This window comes from Nicotiana tabacum, chromosome 20, assembly GCF_000715075.1.
Source record: "Nicotiana tabacum cultivar K326 chromosome 20, ASM71507v2, whole genome shotgun sequence".
Taxonomy (NCBI): domain Eukaryota; kingdom Viridiplantae; phylum Streptophyta; class Magnoliopsida; order Solanales; family Solanaceae; genus Nicotiana; species Nicotiana tabacum.
The window spans coordinates 146638018-146664720 of NC_134099.1; the positions used below are offsets into that span (position 1 = coordinate 146638018).

General features: G+C 37.0%; 2 protein-coding genes across 2 annotated transcripts; one reads left to right on the forward strand and one right to left on the reverse strand.

The window, feature by feature from the left end:
* Nucleotides 1–16789: 16789 nt before the first annotated feature.
* On the forward strand, nucleotides 16790–19310 carry LOC142174793 (succinate dehydrogenase assembly factor 2, mitochondrial-like). The gene is made up of 4 exons (XM_075241044.1): nucleotides 16790–17625; nucleotides 17712–17838; nucleotides 18640–18708; nucleotides 18809–19310. Exons 2-4 carry the CDS (start codon nucleotides 17794–17796, stop codon nucleotides 18959–18961), a joined length of 267 nt encoding a protein of 88 aa, XP_075097145.1. The 5' UTR covers nucleotides 16790–17625; nucleotides 17712–17793; the 3' UTR covers nucleotides 18962–19310.
* Nucleotides 19311–19825: 515 nt separating this feature from the next.
* On the reverse strand, nucleotides 19826–25538 carry LOC107804304 (putative beta-1,4-xylosyltransferase IRX10L). The gene is made up of 4 exons (XM_016628177.2): nucleotides 25033–25538; nucleotides 21254–21642; nucleotides 20796–21037; nucleotides 19826–20636 (listed from the first exon to the last, which is right to left on the reverse strand). The coding sequence occupies exons 1-4, from the start codon at nucleotides 25136–25138 to the stop codon at nucleotides 20123–20125; spliced, it is 1251 nt and encodes a 416-aa protein (XP_016483663.1). The 5' UTR covers nucleotides 25139–25538; the 3' UTR covers nucleotides 19826–20122.
* Between the last annotated feature and the right edge of the window lie 1165 nt (nucleotides 25539–26703).

The following is a 26703-nucleotide window of genomic DNA, read 5'->3' on the forward strand; positions in this document are numbered from 1 at the left end:
ATTGCATTCAGGGGTAGATTTGTAATTGCAATAAGGTCGGAGGGGTAGTTTGGTAATTGAACTTATTTTGATTCTTTATGTTAAGCATGGGGGACAAATATAATGGGGTGGGGTTTTTGATGTACTTGTTTAATATAATGGGGGACAAGACAATACATAATGGGGAGGAATCTTGCACTTGTTTAATGTAGGCATGGGGGACATATTGTAATAGGTTGGTAATATGACATTTATTTAATGTAGGCATGGGAGACAAAGTTTAAAATAAAGAAGACATTTGATAGTGGGACAAAGCATGCCATTGGGGGAATAATTTGGGTTTAGGAATTCAAGGCAAAGTCTTGCTATAAATATAGAGTCATTTCTTGACATTGAGGAGAGGACTTGAGAATTTTGAAGAGATTTTTTGGGGGGAGAGAAAAAGAGTTGAATATTATTGAGAGGATTTTTAGAGAGAGTTGACAGATTCTTTTTACACTTGAGAGTTGACATACTTTTATACTGGGAGAGAGTTTGTGATAGTAAAAGAGAAAGACAAGTTGAACTTTCACTCGAACAATTCTGTTTGCTCTTCTTCGAGTGTCATTCAAAAGTCAGAAACTACTGCATCTCGTATCTTTTCTCTCTTCTGCTTTGACTGCGATTGTATTTTTGCACTGCTGAGTTTTCAATCTGTTACTGGGTTATTCTACTGGTTTTTACTGGTTTTGCGGTGTTGCTGAACCTGCTGTTGCCGCGTTATTACTGTCGCTGACTCCTACTTCTTTTGTTCTTGTACTGCTGTTTCCAGGTACACATTTGTACAATCTCGGCTTGAAGCAAAAAATGAAATATTAATCAGACTTTGTTCCTGTTGAATCCGAACTGTTTAGATTTGTTGTTTGAATATAATTTTCCTTTCTTTATATAAAAATGTAGTCGATTTATTAATAAGTAATGGATTGCATATGTATAACTTCTTCATCTAATAACGTTAGTTGAATTAATCTGTTTTTGATATTATTGTGTATCTATCTCATGCTCTAGTATTAGTAAATAACGTACGTTAGTTGAATTAATCTGTTTTTGATATTATTGTGTATCTATCTCATGCTCTAGTACTAGTAAATAATAGAATGTAGAATTAAAGCAGTTTTTCCTTGTACAAACGCGATCGCAATTTTCCGTTCACATTAGTCGTAACTTAATAAATAAGTTACGTTTTTCAGCATGTAAATAATTGAGAAATTTTCTTTTATTTTAGAGATGAACTTAATAGAAAATATAGTCACTGTAGGTTTATCCTTTTAAATAAAAATGAGACGAGCCTCGACAAACAAAAATGCACAAGCTGCGGGGCCCTCTAAATGTATATATTAAAATACTTAGAATTCGGGACAGGCCGTTTAGCGAATTTTACGGCCTTCCCAAAATAACAATACGCTAGTTGCTTTAGGCGCACCTTTAATAATTTAACCTTCTTAAACACGGGTGCACATTGATGTGACCCAAATCCGAATCTCAACGGAGTCAAAATGTGTCGACGACCACGGGTGCATTGATTGTGACGTGGTTCGAGATGCATTTTCACGACGTTGCAATTCTATAAAAATAAATGATAATAATAAAAGCGGTTTAAATTTAATAAAAGCACGTAAGTCATAACATGTATTTAAATCAGATATTTAGCCATTATAACAATTTAAGCGACCGTGCTAGAACCACGAGATTCGAGGGTGCCTAACACCTCCCTCAGGTCAACAGAATTCCTTACTTAGAATTTCTGGTTCGCAGACTTCATTTGGAAAAGTCGAATATTTTCCTTGATTTGGGATTCAAGATAAACCGGTGACTTGGGACACCAAAAGCCAAACCTTTCCCAAGTGGCGACTCTGAATTAAATAAATAATCCCATTTCGAATATTATCACTTAAATTGGAAAAACTCCCTCGCGCATTTTATCCTTCGGGGCGGGGCGCGCAAAAAGGAGGTGTGACAGCTCTGGCGACTCCGCTGGGGAATAAACCCAGAACCACTGGTTCAGGGTTCAAGAATTTGAGCTTAGAATAATTGTTATATTTGGCTTTATTATCTGATCTTTATTACATGTTTTTGCATAACGTGCTAAATGTTGTCTTTTACCGCTTTGATATTATCTTAACTGTATATAAACTGTGCCGAAACCCTTCTCTTCTTACCTCCGGGGAGAAGCTCGCTGGTCGAGACTCCCTATTCTGTTAGTGTCAATACCTGAAATAAGAAAGAGGTCGGACAAGTTACAAAGTCGGACGATCTCGCGGGTCCCCGGTACGTAGCCCCCTCCTCGACTCGAGTTGTCCGCTCGGGTACACAGTCTAGAACAAATACCCAGGTTACGAACCTAGAATAACTTGACTTCATGCCGGATCCCTAGTAGGAACGCTTATTTGCATCATGTTGCATTTGACTTAGGGGACTCAACACAGGGGTTGGGTCCGTCTAGGACTAGCAACCTGAAATGAAAAGACCATCTTGTTGCATCCTATTTGTTTCCGTGCATTTATTTGTCTCGGACATGCATGCTGCCTGACTTTGGAGTATTTGAAAAATATAAACAAAAAAAATAATAATAAAAAATAACAGTGTATAAGGCTAATTTTCTACTTTGAAAAATAGCAATGCCCAATTACTGTCAAAACTCTGCCGAAATTTTGCGATAATAAAAGGGAAAAATGTTTTATTTACTAAGAAAAAGAAAAACAAAAAGATAGAAAAATAGTCTTTTATTTTTGGGAAGTTGTTTGTTGAAAAATAAAAGGAAAAAATTTTGTTCTAAATTAATTCGGTTAATTTGACCGAACTACGCGGGTCTGATTCTCACCGGATGTGAGATACGTAGGCAAACCTCATCGGTTCCGGCCCCAATTTTTAAAAATCAAAAAAAAATATTTTTCTTTAGTTCTTTCTTTATAAATGTTTCTTTAGAAAATACAAAAAGAAATAAAAAATAATATAGAAGTTTTCTTTAAACTCAAATAAAAAAAATAAAAAATAAATAGTCTCCTTCTTTCTGAAGTCTTTCATATGAAAAAATGAAATAAGAATTAAAAAGCAGCAACAAAAATCCAAAAAAAAATACTCTTTGCTTTTTAGTCTCTTTTTTGTAAAATGTCCAAAAAGAAAATATTTGAAAAACTGAATTTCAAAATCTTAGGATTTTTCTTTAGAAGTGCTTTTGTAAATAAATAAAACTCAGAATTCCACATCATTTTCTTAAAAGTCCCTCTTTCAAAATTTAAGAGGCAACATCATATACATTCTTTCTTCCGTAGAAAAGGTAAAACAAACAAAAAAAATCAACCAAACACATTTTCTTTTTGTTTAAAAAATAATAAAAAATTTTTTTTTTCCAAAGTTCAAGTCAAAAGCAAATAATTTTTTAGAAGTATCTCTTTAAAAAAAAAAATCAAAACAATAAAAAATCTTCTTTCTTCTTTTAAAGCATTTCTTTCAAAAATTCAAAAAAAAGGGTTAGTTTGCTTACTCTATTCACGAGCCCGAACTACGCGGGTTTGATTCTCACCGGATGTGAGATACGTAGGCAACCCTCATCGGGTTCAACCCCACCTTTTGCTAAAATAACCAAAAATCAATAAATAAATAAAAACGTGTCAAATTTTAAATTTTGCCATAAATAAGTTGGGTGGTGTCCAACCTTCCCTTTTGCTAAAAATAGCCAAAAATATATGTCAAATTTTAAATCAGTCATAAATAAGTCAGGTGATGTTGTTTTGTCATAAATAGCCGAATGTTCCCGAAAGGGACGCCGGAAGGCTGACTTTGCATAAACAGCCACCTTTGGGTCATTTTTTAAGGTTTGGTCCAGTTGACCCACACAGCCTTAAAATCTTCGTCACCGAGGTGTTGAAAGGCCGTGTTGGCAATATTGAGTTTTCTAATTTGAAAAACGATAAAAAGAGTCATAAATAAGTCAGGTGATGTTGTTTTGTCATAAATAGCCGAATGTTCCCGAAAGGGACGCCGGAAGGCTGACTTTGCATAAACAGCCACCTTTGGGTCATTTTTTAAGGTTTGGTCCAGTTGACCCACACAACCTTAAAATCTTCGTCACTGAGGCGTTGAAAGGTCGTGTTGGCAATATTGGGTTTTCTAATTTGAAAAAAAAACGATAAAAAGAGTCATAAATAAGTCAGGTGATGCTGTTTTGTCATAAATAGCCGAATGTTCCCGAAAGGGACGCCGGAAGGCTGACTTTGCATAAACAGCCACCTTTGGGTCTTGTTTAGTATTTTTTATCCAGTTGACCCACACAGCCTTAAAACCTTCGCCCCGAGGCGCTGAAGGGCCGTGTTTGCAACACCAGGTTTTTATTGTAATTTGAAAAAAAAAACAAAAAAAAAACAAAGAGTCAGCGGTCGGGTGAATACCGTTTGAATTTTGTCATATTAAGCCGAGCCAGCTTCGGTCGCGTCTTAAACCGTTCTTGCCGAAGTAGCCTTAGAGTATCTTTCAGTTGTCGAAAGGTTATTTTCGTAAAAGAACGGACAAGTTTGTAAAATGATCCTCCCCGGCCTCAAAATTCATGTGAAATTTGGAAGGGGCCACGTTTGCAAAAAATAACCGTTCGGTTGCATTTTGTGAGTGTTGAAACCCAATTTTTATTATGAAGAAAAAAAAATGTTTCATTACTTTTACCTTTCATTTGGCCCGAACTACGCAAGATCTGATTCATGCGGGGTCATGATACGTAGGCAATCTCCATCGGATTCGATCATAGCTATAAAATAAATTGAGAAAAAAAACAAACTGAAAGAGAAGGAAAAAGAAAATCGAGTGAAAAAGAAAATAGAAAAAAAAAGGAAAAAAGAAAAAAAAAAGAGTGCAAAAAATAAAAGAGCGGCAAAAACAAGATCAAGAGTGACTAAAGAGAGGCTAAAAGAAAAGAGGTACATAGTGAAGAGGGCAAGTTTAGGGTCGGGATGAAACATGCAACCCGTTCAAACACATGGTAAAAACGTTTAACTGTTTAGGTGCATTGCATCCTCATCTTGCGATTTCCTATATGTTATATGCTTCAAAACTAACAAGGTTGTGTGTGTGAGTAAATTAGCCAGGTTCTGTTCAGGTGATTGGTTTTGTTGGTATGCAGTGATGAGCAGCCTTGCACGCGGCCACAACATTATACACAAAACTGAGCTCCACCTCCCAGAAACGCCCATCCTTACCAAGCTCCATATAATCCCCCAATCAAATGTTCATCAGTACAATCCTCACCCAAGAGAGTCTTTCAAAAGGAATCAGTTCACCTCTATTGGTGAATCATACTCAGGCTTGTTCCAAAAGCTAGTCAGGCGAAGTCTGCTGCAGCCAGTGGCCCCAAATCGGCCAAACACCGAGTCCCCCCTCCCCGCATCGAGCTGATACTAGATGTGAATGCCACTCTGGAGCAGTGGGGCACGGTACAAAGGACTGTTGGTCATTGGACCCTCAAAATAGCAGTTGAGGACTTGATTGAAGCTGAAAGAATCGTTCACCGGGACGAAAAGGTTCCTAACATAATGAACATTCCCCTGCCTACTCTCACAAATGGGCCAATAGATGGAATGATCTGTGAAGCTGAGGAATTTGATCCGGCACTGAAGGCTATTGCAGCCATTGCCGAGATAGAAGAAAGGCCAAAAAATGATTGTCAAGCCTGAAAGTTCCCCATCAGACGGGAGTCTCGGTAGCCAGTCTTGCTATCCTTTCTGCATCTGGATTGTCTCAGGGTGTGATCCAGATGTTTTACTTTATTGTCTTACTTTCCAATGTAAACCCTTCTATCTTCAAAAAATAAAAAACAAAAAAAAATCATCAAAAAAAAATCAAAAAGAAAATCAAATGAAATTGATATTTCATTTTCCCGGAATGTCTCTTTTCTTAAATCTTGTCAATTTTCTCATTCTCTTTTAGTTCTGTTAAATGCAGATTTCAATAATATGACATGCTTGCGGACTTCATGCCCGAATCTTAAAACTCTGTCAGACCTCGAAATAATGAATCAAGAATTGGGTCGCAATGAAGAATAGCTTAAGGAAACAAGACAAAGAGTTGGAACAACTGAAGGAAAATCGATTCCCAAAATTGGAAAGGTCCATACATTACAACAAGAGTACTGCCAGAAAGAGTGCGTCGTACTTGGGACACATCGAAGGAAATGTCCTTGAAATAACTGTCAATGCAAATGCAGTCAAAAGGTACTATGTTGGATCCTTTATATAATAAAATCTTTTCCGGTTGAGATGACGAAGGCTTTCATTCTCGCTACCCAAACAATATCAACCCTTTGCAAAACCCATTTGAGCTGGTTACTCTTCTTTGATTACCCTCTTTGGAACCTAAAAATATTATTGAAAATAAAATGAAAAAAAATTGAAATGAAAAGAAAAATGAAAAAAGAAGAAGAAAGAATTGGAAAAATAAGAAAATATATATACAAAAAAGCAAATCAGGAAAAAAAATCCAAAAACAAAAGTTGCCTGAACTACGTTTGACTTGATTCCGAAAGGATACGTAGGCAACCTCTCCTTGGGGTTCAGTCACACCAAAACAAAAATCCAAGAAGTCCCCCAAAAGTGAAACTGGGGCAGAAGTTATAATGGTTCGGCAATGATCCCGACCAAAAGGTTCCAAATTTGTAGTTCAATCCAAATTCATTTTACCCCAAACCTTGTTTAAGTCCTTCTGATCAATCGGCAAAGCGGTTCAAAATGGGAGGATGGAGTTATTTGGACCTGATACAACAAAATGAGAAGAATAAAATGAGAGAGTCTTATTGGTGAAAACCCACACGGGCACCGTAAGACGACGGTAAGCAGAGAAAATCAAATGAGAAGTCTTGTTAGTGAACACCCACACGGGCACTATAAAGAGATGGTAAGAAATGAAATGAAAATGCCAGCTCGTGAAAACCCACAAAGGGCGCCCATGATCGAAAATGAGATCCTCACAAACACCGTCATCAACAGAGTCCTAGCAAGGTTCCTCGGTATTCAAGGCAAAGTTGTGATAAATTTTTGGGAGTCAGACGGTTTACACAGATCAGGCATCCAGTCCAAAAGGCATGTCATGTTCATTGAAGTCCGCATGTACTCCGGATAAGTCCTTCTCTCCTTTCCCCGAAAGGGACACTTCTAGTTTTAAACTCATTCTCCATTCAATTATTTGTTTCTCTTTGAATCCCTTTTGGTCTAACACTGTTCCAAAACCAAGACAAAGAAAGGATGGCAAGACTGATTTACAGGGCTTTCGTTGGATACACGATAATGTGCAAAGGGCACCCAGCCTCAGCAGGGGGCATCAATACGACCTCGACTGGTCATGGCAGCCTATAAAGGCAATTGAAGTTGAAAGGTTTGGGTTTCACATGGTTAATCGCCTCCACGAAGTTAAAAAAAAAAATCCCCACAAAGCCTCCCCTTGTAAAAATTCTCCAGCAAGCTTGCCCCAACAAATCCCCAGCAAGTCCATTCTGTACAAATCCCCACAGAGTCTCCCCTTGTACAATCCCCCACAGAGTCTCCCCAATATAAAAAAAATATAAAAAAAAAATCCCCGTTGGAATTTCCCCAGCACATCCCCAGCGAGTCCCTTTGTAAAAATTCCCCAACAAGCTTACCCCAACAAATCCTAGAAAGCCCGCTTTGAAACAAATCCCCAGCATGCCCCGTTGTACAAAAATCCACACAAAGAATCCACTTTGTAAATATTCCCCCCACAGAGCTTCCTTTTGTACAAATCCCCACAGAGTATCCCCAATAAAATTCCCGTTGAGAATCTCCAAGCAAGATGGGACACAAAAAAAAAAAGAGCCTTACGAGGCAAATCATCACAGAATCTGGAAATACAAAGCCTGAGAAGTCAAAAGAGTTTCGCCATTTGAATCAAATCAATGGCAGGATTTCGCAACAGGAATGAGGACGCAACAAAGCAACTGGGAACGATCAAGGTCACCGAACTGACCGTCATTTCCAAACTAACAATTGTTCTTTGTCTGAAAAGTTGAAACAGGTATAATCCAAGACAACCGAGCAAGAAGCAGGTGTCACCCGAAGAAGGAGGTACATGGGTACAAGAAATATCTTGGCAATAAGGAACTCACTCGAAAGGTAAGTTTCCACGAAACTCCCTTTCATCTTCTACTAAAACAAGAAAATCCAAAAAAAAAGAAGGGTAGCTAGCATTCTCGAACTTTACCCCCAACCAGTCAGCATTAGGGTTTTAAACCCTAAACTGAACTTTTTTCAGCCAGCATTAGGGTTTTAAACCCTAAATTGAGCTTTCCCATACAGTCAGCATTAGGGTTTTAAACCCTAAATTGAACTTTTCCAATCAGTCAACATTAGGGTTTTAAACCCTAAAGTGAACTTTTTCCTTTAATCAGCATTAGGGTTTTAAACCCTAAACTAAACTTTTCCTTTTAGTCAGCATTAGGGTTTTAAACCCTAAACTGAACTTTTTCCATTCAGCCAACATTAGGGTTTTAAACCCTAAACTAAGCTTTTCCATGCAGTCAGCATTAGGGTTTTAAACCCTGAACTGAACTTTTTCCTTTAATCAGCCTTAGGGTTTTAAACCCTAAACTGAACTTTTTCCATTCAGCCAGCATTAGGGTTTTAAACCCTAAACTGAGCTTTTCCTTCCAGTCAGCATTAGGGTTTTTAACCCTAAACTGAATTTTTCCTTTCAGTCAGCATTAGGGTTTTAAACCCTGAACTGAACTTTATCCTTTGATCAGCATCACGGTTTTAAACCCTGAACTGAACTTTTCCATTTAGTCAGCATTAGGGTTTTAAACCCTAAACTGAACTCTTTCCATTCAGCCAGCATTAGGGTTTTAAACCCTAAACTGAGCTTTTTCCATACATGTCAGCATTAGGGTTTTAAACCCTAAACTGAACTCTTTCCTTTAGTCAGCTTTAGGGTTTTAAACCCGGAACTGAACTTTTTCCTTTAATCAGCATTAGGGTTTTAAACCCTAAACTGAACTTTTTTCCATTCAGCCAGCATTAGGGTTTTAAACCCTAAACTGAGCTTTTCCATGCAATTAGCATTAGGGTTTTAAACCCTAAACTAAATTTTTCCTTTAGTCAGCATTAGGGTTTTAAACCCTAAACTGAACTTTTTCCTTTAGTCAGCATTAGGGTTTTAAACCCTAAACTGAACTTTTTTCCATTCAGCCAGCATTAGGGTTTTAAACCCTAAACTGAGCTTTTTCATGCAATCAGCATTAGGGTTTTAAACCCTAAACTGAATTTTTCCTTTAGTCAGCATTAGGGTTTTAAACCCTAAACTGAATTTTCCATTCAGCCAGCATTAGGGTTTTAAACCCTAAACTAAGCTTTTCCATGCAGTCAGCATTAGGGTTTTAAACCCTGAACTGAACTTTTTCCTTTAATCAGCCTTAGGGTTTTAAACCCTAAACTGAACTTTTTCCATTCAGCCAGCATTAGGGTTTTAAACCCTAAACTGAGCTTTTCCTTCCAGTCAGCATTAGGGTTTTTAACCCTAAATTGAATTTTTCCATTCAGCCAGCATTAGGGTTTTAAACCCTAAACTGAGCTTTTCCATGCAGTCAGCATTAGGGTTTTAAACCCTAAACTGAATTTTCCCTTTAGTCAGCATTAGGGTTTTAAACCCTAAACTGAACTTTTTCCATTCAGCCAGCATTAGGGTTTTAAACCCTAAACTGAGCTTTTCCATGCAATCAGCATTAGGGTTTTAAACCCTAAACTGAATTTTTCCTTTAGTCAGCATTAGGGTTTTAAACCCTAAACTGAACTTTTTCCATTCAGCTAGCATTAGGGTTTTAAACCCTAAATTGAGCTCTTCCATGCAATCAGCATTAGGGTTTTAAACCCTAAACTGAATATTTTTTTCAATCAGCATTAGGGTTTTAAACCCTAAACTGAACTTTTTCCATTCAGCCAGCATTAGGGTTTTAAACCCTAAACTGAGCTTTTCCATGCAGTCAGCATTAGGGTTTTAAACCCTAAACTGAATTTTTCCTTTAGTCAGCATTAGGGTTTTAAACCCTAAACTGAACTTTTTCCATTCAGCCAGCATTAGGGTTTTAAACCCTAAACTGAGCTTTTCCATGCAATCAACATTAGGGTTTTAAACCCTAAACTGAATTTTTCCTTTAGTCAGCATTAGGGTTTTAAACCCTAAACTGAACTTTTTTCCTTTCAGCCAGCATTAGGGTTTTAAACCCTAAAGTGAATTTTTCCTTAGTCAGCATTAGGGTTTTAAACCCTAAACTGAATTTTTCCTTTAGTTAGCATTAGGGTTTTAAACCCTAAACTGAACTTTTTTCATTCAGCCATCATTAGGGTTTTAAACCCTAAACTGAGCTTTTTCCATTCAGCCAGCATTAGGGTTTTAAACCCTAAACTGAGCTTTTCCATGCAGTCAGCATTAGGGTTTTAAACCCTAAACTGAATTTTTCCTTTAATCAGCATTAGGGTTTTAAACTCTAAACTGAACTCTTTCCCATTCAGTCAGCATTAGGGTTTTAAACCCTAAACTGAACTTTTCCTTTAATCAGCATTAGGGTTTTAAACCCTAAACTGAACTTTTCCTTTAGTCAGCATTAGGGCCCCAACCCTAAACTGAACTTTTCCCCAGTTGGTCAGTATTAGAGCTTCAACTCTAAAACTGAACTTCTCCCCAACTAGTCGGTATTAGGGCTCCAATCCTGAACTAAGCATGCATATCCTCTTTCATCAATTTTATGAACTTCCTGGCGAATAATTCACGAAATTTTCCTAGTGAAACTGGGGCAGAAAATTTCGTTCATTTGTTTTTCCCGCAGGTCTAACCTCGAGCCACACGGATCGAAACGACCCACAATATGAGTCGCAACTCAGAATCTAAGAAGAAAAAGAAAAAAGATGTCCCGAGACACCGGAGAAAATGGAAGGTGGATCGTTCCAAGATTTGATCAAGGTCCCGAGTTCTACCAACCCCGTCCTATTCAGTATCGCAGAAATAAATAGGCGCCTACAACTTGCAAGCATCAAGATTCAGATCGGAGTCTACAAGCAGAATCAGCTAAGACCCAAGATCAAGTCGCAAAAGAATCATAGATAGGAATCTTGTAACTAGCAGTTGACATGCATATAAGTGTTTAGTTCAGTTTCAATTTTTCTTTGGTTGTAATAAGGCGGTCAGTAAAGCAGCGGTGACAACAGCAACAGCAGTAACAGCAAGCATTGCAATCTCATGGTAGTCCCAGCTATCAAAACTTCCCGAACTACATTAACCTGATTCCCCTTTAGCCAGGGATATGTAGGAAACCTTTGAAGCAGAGGTTCGGTTAAATCTTTTTCAAAAAAAATGCTTCACACGGAGTACTCGGATAGGCAAAAATCGCTCACTTTATCTTTGCGCGAAAACCCTTCGTGTCTTCGGGCAAAGAGGGGCAGCTGTAAGCACGTGATTTTTGCCCTATATGAGAAATACTCCTAGAAAATGCAAAATAAAATGATTTTCCTTGGTGTGCAATTTTGAGTATTTTTGTGATATTTTTGGATAATTATTTGTATTTGTCTGTGTTTGCTTATTTGTTAAATTAATAAAAAATATAAAAATATGTCGCATTTTGCATGTAGGATTTCATTCTACAATTGTTAGTAATTAAATTAGTTTTACAAAAAAATTAAAAATTACAAAAATAGGCATCTTTTGCATTTTTAGCATTTAATGTCCAAATGAACAATTTTATGCTTAATTATTACTTAATTGTGCGTTAATTATTATTGGGAGTTAATTTGCGCTTTTATAACTTAATTTAGTTCTTAATAATAATTTAAGTATTTTTATAATTTAGTTTTAGAAAATAAAAGAAGAAAAGATAACAAAAATACAAATAAAAATCGGATTGGGCCACTTCTTTAATTTTCAACCCCAGGCCCAAACAATTGTCCACGACCCAGTCCACTTCACACGGGTCGACCCGGTCCGCCCCATTAACCCAATACCCAACCCCTTTCTTCATTTTTTGGTTTAAACACAAAAACAAAACAAAAATAACAAAAAACCAAAAACCCTAAAGACTAACTCATCCGCCTCCTCTCTTCATCCTCTCAAAACTCCAAGCTCACAACCATGGCTGCCCAAACCATGCTCCCTTCTTCTGCATCCACCACCCAGCACCTTCCCACCGCGAACACCACCACCATGGACACAGCCCAGACTCTCTCACGTCCAAACACCTTCGACCAAACAGTCCCCGTCAACCACCAGCTTCCCCCTCGTCGTCACTGTCGAGTCGACGACCAAACAACCACCAAACGCCACTGCCCAGACGAACCCTCGCACCCCCAATGCTCGAACCATCGGACCCCCCCTGTCGAGTAGCAGCTGTTGATGCTGATGCTGATGCTGCGTCACGTTCTTCTCCGGCAAAAACCCAGAAAACGAGCAAGAACCCGTCGCCTCCAGCTGCCTCCCCGTCATCGTCACGACCCAGTTCTGTCGCGTCTCCGTTGTTTCCATTGGCCAAGCTCATCGTCCAGTTCGAAGCCCCGTCCCCAGCTGTCGCATCTCCGTTGTCCGTCGACCTCTCATATGGGTTTGTACTGAAACCTCGTCGTCCACAGATGCTTTTACTGCTTCACTTCTGCCCCGCCAACTGCCGGTTTAGCTTCGGCGTGGTTTTCAGTTGTCAACCGCCGATATTGCTTCGTAGGTTCATGTTCGTTCGTCGTCTGCTCGTGTTCGCCATCGTTGGTTTGAGCTTTGGTCGAGGCTCGTCAAGTTCGTTGTTTGTTTGGTCGTTGTTCGTCGTTTCGATCCGGTTAGTAGTAGTTTTTTTAGTTTTATTTTGTCCGTATTTTGTTTTGATATTTTCGAATCTAAAATCGGCAAATGTTTGTTTTGTTTATCGTTTGAATTAATTTTTAGTTCATGTTCATGTGTTGTTTGTTAAATTAATTTTTCAGATTTCAAATGAAAGATTAATTAATTGTTTTTCATGTTTATTCCATGTTTGTATTGTTGTTTTAAGTGAATGTTTGCTAGTTTAATGTTTGTTAGATTCAAATTGAAATTTAATTTATTATTTCTTCAATTTGTTTCATGTTGTTATGTATTTTCCAGAAATTATTTATGTTGTTTGAGTCATGTGAACCCGTCATGTTTGTTGCTAAAAATAGATTTAATTCATGTTCATCTTTGTTTGAAGTTCATGATTAAATCCAGTGATTTAATGTGAGTTTATGTTGTCTTTGATTTGTTTAATTTAGTATTTTGTTGTTTGTATTGTTGTGTTTTGCTCATACATTCATGGTCTAAATTAACCAGGATTGGTTCCCGATATGGTTAATTCATTTCATTAATTTTGAGTTGTGTTGTTCATCGTGTTCATATAATTGTTGTTGAAGATTGTTGAGAAATTGGTCATCTTGATCATATTTCGGTCAAGTTATGATTAATTGAGTGTTTAGAGCTGATGGGGGTAATTTGGTAAATTGCATTGCATTCAGGGGTAGATTTGTAATTGCAATAAGGTCAGAGGGGTAGTTTGGTAATTGAACATTATTTTGATTCTTTATGTTAAGCATGGAGGACAAATATAATGGGGTGGGGTTTTTGATGTACTTGTTTAATATAATGGGGGACAAGACAAAATATAATGGGGAGGAATCTTGCACTTGTTTAATGTAGGCATGAGGGACATATTGTAATAGGTTGGTAATATGACATTTATTTAATGTGGGCATGGGGGACAAAGTTTAAAATAAAGAAGACATTTGATAGTGGGACAAAGCATGCCATTGGGGGAATAATTTGGGTTTAGGAATTCAAGGCAAAGTCTTGCTATAAATATAGAGTCATTTCTTGACATTGAGGAAAGGACTTGAGAATTTTGAAGAGATTTTTTGGGGGGGAGAGAAAAAGAGTTGAATATTATTGAGAGGATTTTTAGAGAGAGTTGACAGATTCTTTTTACACTTGAGAGTTGACATACTTTTATACTGGGAGAGAGTTTGTGATAGTAAAAGAGAAAGACAAGTTGAACTTTCACTCGAACAATTCTGTTTGCTCTTCTTCGAGTGTCATTCAAAAGTCAGAAACTACTGCATCTCGTATCTTTTCTCTCTTCTGCTTTGACTGCGATTGTACTTTTGCACTGCTGAGTTTTCAATCTGTTACTGGGTTATTCTACTGGTTTTTACTGGTTTTGCGGTGTTGCTGAACCTGCTGTTGCCGCGTTATTACTGTCGCTGACTCCTACTTCTTTTGTTCTTGTACTGCTGTTTCCAGGTACACATTTGTACAATCTCGGCTTGAAGCAAAAAATGAAATATTAATCAGGCTTTGTTCCTGTTGAATCCGAACTGTTTAGATTTGTTGTTTGAATATAATTTTCCTTTCTTTATATAAAAATGTAGTCGATTTATTAATAAGTAATGGATTGTATATGTATAACTTCTTCATCTAATAACGTTAGTTGAATTAATCTGTTTTTGATATTATTGTGTATCTATCTCATGCTCTAGTATTAGTAAATAATAGAATGTAGAATTAAAGCAGTTTTTCCTTGTACAAACGCGATCGCAATTTTCCGTTCACATTAGTCGTGACTTAATAAATAAGTTACGTTTTTCAGCATGTAAATAATTGAGAAATTTTCTTTTATTTTAGAGATGAACTTAATAGAAAATATAGTCACTGTAGGTTTATCCTTTTAAATAAAAATGAGACGAGCCTCGACAAACAAAAATGCACAAGCTGCGGGGCCCTCTAAATGTATATATTAAAATACTTAGAATTCGGGACAGGCCGTTTAGCGAATTTTACGGCCTTCCCAAAATAACAATACGCTAGTTGCTTTAGGCGCACCTTTATTAATTTAACCTTCTTAAACACGGGTGCACATTGATGTGACCCAAATCCGAATCTCAACGGAGTCAAAATGTATCAACGACCACGGGTGCATTGATTGTGACGTGGTTCGAGATGCATTTTCACGACGTTGCAATTCTATAAAAATAAATGATAATAATAAAAGCGGTTTAAACTTAATAAAAGCACGTAAGTCATAACATATATTTAAATCAGATATTTAGCCATTATAACAATTTAAGCGACCGTGCTAGAACCACGGGATTCGAGGGTGCCTAACACCTTCCCTCGGGTCAACATAATTCCTTACTTAGAATTTCTGGTTCGCAGACTTCATTTGGAAAAGTCGAATATTTTCCTTGATTTGGGATTCAAGATAAACCGGTGACTTGGGACACCAAAAGCCAAACCTTTCCCAAGTGGCGACTCTGAATTAAATAAATAATCCCATTTCGAATATTGTCACTTAAATTGGAAAAACTCCCTCGCGCATTTTATCCTTCGGGGCGGGGCGCGCAAAAAGGAGGTGTGACATGGAGTATTAAATCAAGTTACATATAACTGACACTCAATCAATTTGACAGTACAAAATAATTTTTGAATTTTCAGTCAAATAAATTACTGCGTATTACAATTTAGACGTATTTTATGGGAACGCATATCCAAGTAAAAAAAAGTCAAAAATAGCCTAATTTACGACTAGTAATTAAAAATAAGTCACAGTTTCAAAAGCAATTGTATTTACCAACAAAAAAGAATCAAGATTTAGTTAAATTTTCATGTAAAAATAAAATCTGAATAAAAATACCCTTAAAAATTCAAGCATAATATGTTGGAAATTCATTCCAACATAATGTGCTGGAATTCTATCATAATATGCTAGAAGTTTATACGCAAAAACTCTATAATCCGGCGTATTATGCTGGAACTTTCCATGTTAAAAAAGCGGGTATAGATGCAAATCTGTACCCCTCGCTAGCCCATGCCCTTTTTACATGCCCAACTGGCGCGGTCCATTCAAATTTTAGTGAAAAATTTACGTGGCATAGCTAATTATAAGGATAATAACTACTACCTTTTAATTTAATGAATTTTCAAAACTAGCTACCAAAAGCTCTTTAAAAGGTAGTCAGTTGTTTATGCAAGTTTTCTTTTAGTCTCAAATGGACGCCAAGAAAGCCAGGCCTGCAACCTTTCTTCTACCCTGCTGAGCTTTAATCTGTGCTTTGCAACCTTTCTAACTCATTTCTTGCAGTGGAAGAAAATGGCGAATCTAAGAAGGGCTCTCCTCTTCACAATTCCTCGAATCCACCAGAGGACTTCTGTTGCAAACTCCGCACTCCCCTCTCTTTATAGCCCGTTTGGCCTATAAAAATCGCGAGAAAGTGTTTTTTTTTTAAAAGTGATTTTCTCAAAAGTAATTTTGGCGAGAAACAGTTTGTGTTTGACTAATTAGTTTGAAAAGTACTTCTGAACAGCAATTAATGTTTGGCCAAGCTTTAAAAAATTGCTTATAAGTGTATTTTTCTCAAACAGTGCTTCTAAAGTGCTTTAGAGAAAAACTACTTTTTTCTGCTTCTCCTCAAAAGTACTTTTTTCCTTTCAAAAGCTTGGTCAAACACCTCAATTTTTTGTCAAAAGTACTTTTAGGAAGAAGAAAAAAATACTTTTGGCCAAAAAGAAGTTTGGCCAAACAGGCTATTAGTCTTTACCGATTAATATCCACCTATCTCAATTTACTCCTTCATTTATGTTTCTTTTTTGTTGCTCTCTTTGTATTGTTCTAATTTTGTAGCGTTTATGATATAATTAAGTAAATAACAGTATGCTTTATCTAATCACTTAAATTCCTAATACGCTTTAATATAATAGTATTTTTTATAAGCGGTGTCGATATTTATAGAAGGCGGAGAATAAAAAGTACTACTCCATTAATTATCACATTGCTCAATAAGAAATAGCCTTAGTCCAATTGCTTTTGTTGAATCTTAAGTTATAAGAACCGCAATTTTTAGGAATAAAAGCTCTCTCAAATATTTGACGAAAATATGATCTAGTTGTGGTTTGAACCTCTGACCTCCTACACTAAAATTAGGAACTTAATCAGCAAGCCAACTTACAACAGGCATCAAGTGGTGTCATTTTTTTTTATCTTATTGGATCCGTAGAGTATTACTACATATATTTCATAAAATTTTCCAAAGAAGCGCTTCGTTGCACGTGCATCCGCTCCTGTTCAATATGATATCTGAAGTCCTGGATTCGCAAGAAATTTCTATATGTTTGAGCTATGAAAAAAAAATCAGACTCGCACTTTGAAGAGGTGTCTGAAGACGTAATTAAATAAATAAAAGTGTGTTCAAATTTGACAAACCTCTAAAATACTGAATTCTTGGTACCCGTCCACGTAGGCACACACTTATAATGAGTTATAATGGAGTAAAAGAATTATAAAGCTTGATCCCTGCTAATTTGAGATTGAAGCTAGTAGACTGATTAATCATATTTGCTTCTGTTTTAATCTTTTAGGCTTTTTCTATCATTTGTACTTGTTTGCTATCTGACCCTTTACGCGGTTTGATGATTAAATAGTTCATACTTAGGCCTTTTCTGATCATAGAGTTCACCCTTGCTTATTGTTTGATCGTTTAGGCCTTTAGCTGGCACATTCTCACGTTTTTTTACTTCCAAAGAGAATTGTGGGCCGATTGATATCGATCTCTCCAATGAAGAGAGTAAGAGACGCTTATTCAACAGGTTAGTAAAATTGTGTGGTGGGTTCTGGCTCCTTTAGCGGGTTTATCAGATTTTAATGGGGTGTATATATTTGGTAATTATTATAGGCTTCATTACCAGAGCAAACAAAGAGGGTTCTTGGAGCTGGACCTTGTTCTAGGCAAATGGGTGGAGGATCATATTCGGTCCATGGATGAAGATGGAGTTAAGTCCCTTGTTAATGTTCTTGACCTGGTAATTGATTTGTTTTCCTTTCTTGTGTTTTGTTTAGTGCGTTTGGTTGGTGGAAAATGTTCTTCATGGAAAACATTTCACTGTATTTGGCTGTGCATAAAGTGCCTGATGTTCCTTGTGTGTATAAGGGGTTTGTGTTGAAGTGATTTTCGAGTATTAAATATTGAAAATCATGTCATGTTGATTGAAACAAGTGATTATAGGAGAATGACTTCTGTAATGGTTGCTTGACGGATATTTGAGGTGTATGAAGTATGCATAAGAAAGTAGGCCGACTTCCCGACATAGGCTGATCGGAAAATGGACTAGACGCTTGTCATGACATGGGCTTGTTGGAGACTATACTTGTAATTTCTTCTGTATCTTCTCATTGTCATGCTAACACCTAAAGGTTAGTCATGGCCGTGAAGTATACTATCTCTATGTTGCTCACTCTAATTGCAAATGTCAAGAAAACTTAAAAATATTGGGGCTTTGCCAGAAGTATTTTCACTACTAAGGGGAAAGTTGAGTTGCTAATGGCTGGTTTGCTTAAATACAAACCATTAGGAAGAGTGTGAAGATCTATGGGTTGAATGTGGCTTTCTGTCTAGGTGTCAGTTTTGCTATGTTTCTCTAACAATCCTTGTAATTGTATCGAATCATCGCTCTGGAGAAAATGTCCTCAAACACTTTGCTCCACAGTAAAGATATTTGCTTTTGATAGAGCAGTGTATAGAACTAGCATTAGCAAAGCTACTTCTCCTACATGATTATGAGTTTGAGCTGGTTTTATTAAGTTTGTTTGCTTCATGGCTGCAGGAGAATCCAGATTTATGGAAGTGGCTGTCTGGCCAGGAGCAACCACCAGATGCAATTAGCACAAATTCTGTGAGAACCTAAAACAGAATTTCAAGCTTGTCCAAGCGTTTTCTTTTTCCTTTTTGTTCTTTATTGACTGTGCTTAAGTTAATAAGTTTACTTGTTCTAGGTGTTCTCTGCTGTGCGAGAAAAGGTTATGAACAACCTTGGCAAACATGCTGCTCCAGAGACTCGTGCAGCTGCAGGCAGCCTTGGCCCTTGGGTGAGAGGATGGGATGATTTCAAGAAAGCTCAAGACGGGCCTATAGCCGGGAATCAGTAGTTCAATTTGAGCTGGAAGATGTCAAAGAACCGGTATTCTTTAGTCATACGTGGAAAAGAATAATTAATGTAAAAAAGGGCAGTCCGATGCACTAAGCTCTCGCTATGTGCGGGGTCCAGAAAAAGGACCGGACCACGAGGATCAATTGTACACAGTCTTACCCTATATTTCTGCAAGAAGTTGTTTCCACGACTCGAACATGTGACCTCTTGGTAAAATTGAAGCAATTTTAATAATTACGCCAAGGTTGTATCCTCAGATTTTCTGAATATTACATCGCGTCTAAGCTTTCCGTATTAAATAAGGTTCATTGAGAGGTTGATAATTGTTTGAGTGACACACCGTGCTCAGTGACTAAAATCTTAGATTCGCCTTAGACAGTTATATATTTGTTTGTTCATTGAACCAACGTGATGTGATTATAGTAAAACCACAGGTTTGAGGTGTAAAAAGAGTTCCATTCCGACCTACTCCTGCTTTTAGCTTTGACAATCCAATAAATCCTTTAAATTTTGCTTCTCAATATGAGGAGGAAAGAAATAAAGGGATCTCTTATCCTCCACGAGTGACATCTTATTATATTATTACATTAATTTCTTTACTAGTCTAACGCTATGGTTTACTTTCTTTTGATCTTCAGCTATCTGTAGATGACAATTTTCATTTCTTGTTGTGAGAATGCAGTAGGAATTCCATTTAATAAATTGCAAATTGTTGATGGATAGATTATAGATGAAAGAGCTTACAGCCAGTATTTCAAACTGGATTAGCGTTACTCGTCTTCCAATTTCTTGACAAATTGGGAGATAGGAAAAGAGATGACGGAAGAGAAAGAATACTTGACTATATAGTTGGAACAAATTAGCACAATTAGTGATCAAATTAATCTGGTTCATTAATTTTCTAACACAATGTTAGTGGCACACGAGTACACTGGGGAACCAACATAGAGTTGTACAACAAATCCTACAGCTACAAAAATGAATGTGCAAACGTCCCCAGTTGCATCCTGTGGATGTTGTTATCAATAAAAGATTCGTCACTTCATCGAAAAACTACATACTTAAGATATACACTTCACACTAATTCCACACCTGTGACGCGACTTTTAAGGTTGAAAGCCAAGATTTAGGGAATGCAATAATCTCCAGTACCAGCTTCTTACCAAGGTTTTAGGTCACCAATTGGACCAGCAGTCCAGTTTAAGATCTTCTCCCCAGGACTCAAGTAAACACTCCTATCGTGTGGCAGTTTACGAGCAAGTCCATTCAATATTTGATGGAAAGCATCACCTGGTTGTGCAGGTTGTGGAAATAACATAGCCTGCTTCATTGAAGGGTTGGCAAGCAATCTCTGCTTCCTCAATATTTCCTCAGGTGGAATAGAAGTGAGTATAGTATCCAAATTTGGAACGTCCTTCTCGTCTACAAAAACACCAATCTCTTCCCAGGGGATTGCATCAGCAAATGGCAAGACAATATCATCTGCAATAATAACAGGGATGCAACCGAATATAACTGCTTCAACCAATCTTGGACTCCACGGGGCCCACCCAAGTGGACACAAGCAAAAGATGGCTCGCTGCATGTCTTCATAGTAGGTAGTTGGATGTTCCGTAGAAATATCAAAGAGAGGATTGTCCTTAAAGTTCTCCCATACTGCTGCCCGTGCACCTCTGAGAAGAGAAGTAAGAGTCAGGTACCTTGTCATAAGACATATTTCCATGTTTGGGAGGTCAATACAGAAAATCAAAAGCTAGTTGTCTTCAATCTATTTAGTGTCAGCGTTCAGAATCAAATGTGATTTAATCTTAGAGGTTGAGACATGGGGATACCTTGCATAGTAACCACCTTCTGGATCATTTCCTACGTCATAGAACAAGCCACGAAAGTAAACAAAGATGGATCGTGGAATATCTGGAGGGATGAAGTGGGACTGCATTTTCTGCGGAGGGGCATAGGGAGGAATTGTAATTGAACCATCCTTCAAACACACATGATTTCTTTGTCCAAAAGTTTGAACTAGAGTTGCACGTTGGAGCAATGGAAGAATTCCCCTCCCAATAGCTTTTTCCTCCTACAATTTGCACGAAATAATCAGATGTAACCACACACTTTCAGTAAAAAGTAACGTGGAAATTTATAAAATGGCACTGTGACTAATCCTGTGAGATTTCCACGACCATTTTAGTGAAATCCAGTTTAGTTAAATATAAATTTGATGTGTATATATATCAATGTGTGCTTTGTGTGTGTGTGTGAGAGAGAGAGAGAAAGGGGACTTAATTCTCACTTGATAATGAAAACAAGCAGCAAAATCGTGTGGGACAATGAAGAAGTGATCAGCCCCCTCTGTCCTATTCCAATAAGGCCAGTTAGAAGCAATAAGTTGTATTGCACTCCTCATCATTCGTGGCGACTTGAAGGGTAAAGGAAGGCCATTTGGTGTCAGGTCACAAGTGGTATAAACAGGGGTGTAGAACCAATCAGCTTCCCCGGGATTAAGGGTTCGGACAGGGCTAGATAAGAGGAAACGATGCATATAGATCTCCGCAGCAAACATGTGGCTAAGACATCGTGGGTCTTTCTGAAGAATTTTCTTGTTGTATTTGCTGGGAAGCTCATATACAAAAACTTTTAACCTCCCAACTGGATCATCTTCCAAGACATCACCGGCACTACCTGAAATGCAGAAATGAAAGGAAAGTTGATAATTTCATAGAGTTCAAAGCAAATATTTATGTCCTTATCGCCTAACCTAATTTAAAAAACTAAAAAACAAAATGATGTAGTCAGACATGCAAAGTGACGGATAGGGAAATCATACTCTATAAGCCTTTAATCTAAACTTTTTAGCATCTTAGAAGTATCTAATTATATTTCATTTTTGCAATATATTTTATATGAAGGGGATCCTTAGTGTAATTGATAAAGTTGTTGCCACGTGACCAGGAGGTCGCAGGAGGTCACAGGTTCGAGCTATGAAAACAGTCTCTTGTGAAAATGCAGGGTAAGGGCCGTAAGGCTGCGTACAATAGACCCCTGTGGCTCGATCCTTCCTCAGACCCCGCGCATAGCGGAAGCTTAGTGCACCGGACTGCCCTTTAATATACTTTATATCACAGGTGAATTTTTAGGTTGGTAAAATGTGTTGCTTTAAAGTCACAAGGATGACACTTCGGTAGCACTTACAACGACAACAACAACGATCCAATGAAATCCCACTAGTGGGGTCTGGGGAGAGTAGTGTATACGCAGACCTTACCCCTACCCCGATGGGGGAGAGAGGTTTTTTCCGAAAGATCCTCGGCTCAAGAAGACAAAAAGAAGGCGAAAAGAGGCAATCTATCAGTACCATCAATAGAAACCATAGAGCAAAGAACAGCATCACCAAAACCAGAAAATAAGTGAGAAGCAAAACAATAACCTGTAGATAAAGCACAACACTAAGAGGAACGAAAGAGTAGTGTGAACTCACATTAACCACTGACAGTCAAAGACCAAGTCCTAACAGGCTAGCCTCACTCTGCGGCGCTGTAGAGATATTCCCAACTACCTCCTAACCTACAACCTTAATGTTCGATCTCCACAACTTCCTGTCTAGGGCCATGTCCTCGGTAATCTGAAGCTTCACCATGTCCTGCCTAATCACACTTCGGTAGCACTTGTAACATTGAAATTATTCACTAACATATTATCTACACTGCTGCAAATCTCATTCATCCATGCCCCAAATCTAACATTGAAATTATTCACCAACATATTATCTACACTGCTGCAACTCTCATTCATCCTTGCCCCAAATCTCTGAACTCCAGAGTTAGTACATATACATGAACCAAATCCTATTGGGATTCTTGGAAAAAACATCAGACATTTTGGCAGTCTAAAAGCATCAAATTAAGTTTTACTGAAGTCAGATCCTGCTAAGCAAAATTTGTGATTTCATTATATCTAAATACAACTCAATAATATAATGAACTAACTCTATTAATAGTACAAATTGACCCAAAAAAACTATAAATAGCAATATCAACACAAAGTTTCTAACCTTCTCTTTTTCCTTTCAGAGTGAAGAAGAAAATTTTCTGAGGGAACCAATAGCTGTCAGAAACTTAGATATCATATCCCATACATAGCTCAAAGAGCCTCTCTTTAGAGGCAAAATCCATCATTTCTTGAATCAAGGTCTAGGATTTAGATTTAAGATTTAAAACCTTATGATAGAAGACCACTATCCCCAATACCAATCAAATAACTTACACCTCACGAACAAAATTGTGTACTCAGTACTCTTCCTCACTCTCTTTAGTTGTACTACATGCTACCATAGTAAGGTAATAAATACTTGAAAATTTGAAAACGGTAGAAAGGAGGGGAAACATCACCTATTTCTAATCCATCATCCAGAAACAGTACAAGTTGAATTGATACCAAGGGGTGCGAATGAGTTTATCAAGTAGCATATCTAGATGTCAAAGATCGAATCGAGTCAATTATCTAAAAGCTTGAAGTTGACTCAAACTCTAAAAACTTTGATTCAAGTCCAATAAGAACACTGAAACATGATAAGTTCCTTAAGTAAAGGTCATTTGAGACCCATATACTTAGTGTGACTAAAAAATCAACATTCTTTTGAACTCCATATTAACAATAGATCTTATACATTGTTTTTTGAGCCTCTTTAGAACTCTAAGATTTAATATAAGTGTAAAAGAAACAACAACAATATACCCAGTATTATCCCACACCATAGGGTCTGGGGAGGATAGTGTGTACGCAGACCTTACCCCTACCTTGTGAGGATAGAGAGGTTGTTTCCAATAGACCCTCGGCTCACGAAAGCATAAGCACCACATTAATGAAAATATAGACAACAAGGGACAGTACCAAAAAGCCATATAAAAGCAGAATAAAAATAACAAGATAGTAAGGTGATCAACAATGAAAGAAAACAACGGTTAGTCATAAAAACTTACTACCAACAGAAAGTAAGTGTAAAAGAAAAATGAAAAAAAAAATAATAATAAACACGCCAACTAAAAATATTACAACATAATTTTAACCATCCTATTAACTTAGAGATTGACTAAAGAACTTTCAAGCAGAATACCTCACTATTTGTACTCGGCTTAATTCTAAGGCAAGCTCGGTCACTGAGCTCGTTTTATTCAATTTAAACCAAGCCTCATCGAATTTGGACCCAACTGTATATTTAAAGCTAAGGATTGAAAGGGGGAACTATCACTATTTCATTTTCCTTTTTCTTTATGAAGAATGATCACCTATTTATAATCCACCATCCAGGGCCAATACAAGCTGAATTGATACCAAGGGCTGTAAATGAGTTTATCAAGCTGAATAGCTAGATGTTTCGCATTGAATTGAGTTAATCTACAAGCCTGAAGTTGACTCAAATTCTAAACTATGATTCAAGTCCAATACAAACACTGAAATATGATGAGTTACTTAAGTGAAGGTCATTTGAGACGCAAGATTTATACTTTAAAGTTTGAATAAAACATCGAAAGCTTTTAAACTCCAGATTAACAGATTAAGTTTGAACAAATTGTTTTTTGTGCCTCTTCAGAATAAGTGTAAAAGAAATTAAGAAAAAAACACATCAACTAAAAATATTACAACTTAATTTTAATCATCCTATTAACTCAGAGATTGACTTTCAACAGGCATACCTCACTATTTGTACTTGACTAAGTTCTAAGGCAAGCTCGGTTATATTCAATTTTAACGAAGCTTCACTGAATTTGGACCCAACTGTTTGTTTAAAGCTATAAGTTCGAGCTCTAGTTGCGAGACATTCAATAACGAAATCTATTCATTTCCCCCTAGCAGTGTATCACTTGATCCAAGCTAAAGATTTTCTGGATCCAAATAGTCCTATATCAGTTCACAACAAAACCCTAGCTATACATCTGGCAGTTCGAATTTTGGTAAAAAGGATAAGAATTATATTTAATTCAAAACAAACCCACAAAAATTAACCTAAAAATGATGAAACAGACTTTAAAAAGTGAATGTAATTTCATTGATCAGCAACAGAGTGATAGTTACCTGAGATTCTCTCGGTACGCTCGGTTCTATGAAATTTGAGGGCTTCAATTCCCAAAAGGAAAGCAAAATAAAGAAGCAAAAGAAAACCCAATCGCAAATTCCTCATATTCTACTGCCTCTCTAAATCTGTGAGTAAAACAAATCTATATAGAGTAACCCAAAAGATCAAAACTTTAAAGGATATGTTATAGGAACAAAAAAGAAAAGTGGCAATTTTTTGTTAATAAAAGGTAGGAGGAATCTATAGTTGAAGGGTCAATAGACAGAGTAGTTGTTAGAGAGGCATTCCCCCCCCCTTTCTCTCTTTTAACAAAGACAGCTTACAGGAAAAGAAAATGAAATGAAATGCTAGTATGAATTGAACATTATTGAGAAAATAATAGTGATTGATAAGTTTGTGAGAGATTTGGTTCAAGAAACAGAGAGGAAGGGGAGAGAGAGAGGTTAGAGGAGGTTTGGTTGTCAGTTCTGTTGCATATGTTGAAAATGAAATAGGTTTTTCTAACTCCCCATTGTTTAATGGCTTGTACAGGTACGGCCAATCTGGATCAGAATAAAAGAGGTAATATCATTTGACTACGGACTACTTTTGTGGTCTCAAAATAAAAATAAAAAAGTTACTTCACTGGTTGGTCTCGGTACGTAATATAAGAAAAGGAAGGATCGAGAGCTAGCATTTGAATATAGATTTGGTTTAAATTTGAAAAATGATTGTATAAAACAATGAAGAAGAATATTACAAAGAAAAAGAGAGAATTTTTATTGACTTGGTATGAATTACAACGCAATAGAACCCCTCTATTTATAGGAAAAAGTGACTTATACACCAAGTAACAAACCCTAAGATCTCTCTAAAATATAGACATTCACCTTAAATAGAATTCTATATATAACACTCCCCTTGAATATCTATTCAACAGATAACGTGCTTCGTTAAAACCTTAACAAAAATAAAACTCAATGGGAAAAAAAATTCTAGTAAAGGAAAAAGAGTACACATATCTAACAATAAGCCTTTTGGTTGTCTCGTTAAAAACCTTGCAACGAAAACTCAATTGGACAAAATCTTGTAAGGGAAAAAGAGTGCAACGTGTATTAACTCCCCTTGATAAGAGCATCAATTCACATCTTTGAGCATTCGCATCCCAATCTTTTATACTAGCTTCATGAAGGTTGACATCGGTAGAGATTTGGTGAACAAGTCAGCCATATTATCACTTGAATGAATATGTTGCACCTTGAAATCATCATTCTTGATAGATATGTAATGTCTTAATATAATGTCGTGGAATAGCCTTTTCAATATCTCCACAGAGGTATTTTCGCTATCACATTATCATGCTTATAGTTATAGCAAGATATATATGTGCACAAATTACACTTATCACATAGTACTTCAGGACCAAGAATTGTATATGTTTCAAGCAATTTAAATCCTTCAAGGATTGTCATATAAGTTAAATAATATAATAGACTTTGATTAGATGCATACCAAGTTTTCATGTCATGCTAGACAAATAAGACATCGAAAACTGATTGCACATATCATTAACTTTATACTTTCAAGTGTTTGAACTACATGTCTTTCATACAACAACAACAACAACCCAGTATAATCTCACAAGTGGGGTCTGGGGAGGGTAATATGTACGCAGACCTTACCCCTACCCC

Coding starts and splice junctions, on each gene's coding strand:
- LOC142174793 (XM_075241044.1), top strand. CDS start 17,794: ATGGATGAAGATGGAGTTAAGTCCCTTGTTAATGTTCTTGACCTG. Junction 17,839..18,639: donor TTGTTAATGTTCTTGACCTG/GTAATTGATTTG, acceptor TCATGGCTGCAG/GAGAATCCAGATTTATGGAA. Junction 18,709..18,808: donor ATGCAATTAGCACAAATTCT/GTGAGAACCTAA, acceptor TACTTGTTCTAG/GTGTTCTCTGCTGTGCGAGA.
- LOC107804304 (XM_016628177.2), bottom strand. CDS start 25,138: ATGAGGAATTTGCGATTGGGTTTTCTTTTGCTTCTTTATTTTGCTTTC. Junction 21,038..21,253: donor CTGCTTGTTTTCATTATCAA/GTGAGAATTAAG, acceptor TGCAAATTGTAG/GAGGAAAAAGCTATTGGGAG. Junction 20,637..20,795: donor GAAGGTGGTTACTATGCAAG/GTATCCCCATGT, acceptor TTCTCTTCTCAG/AGGTGCACGGGCAGCAGTAT.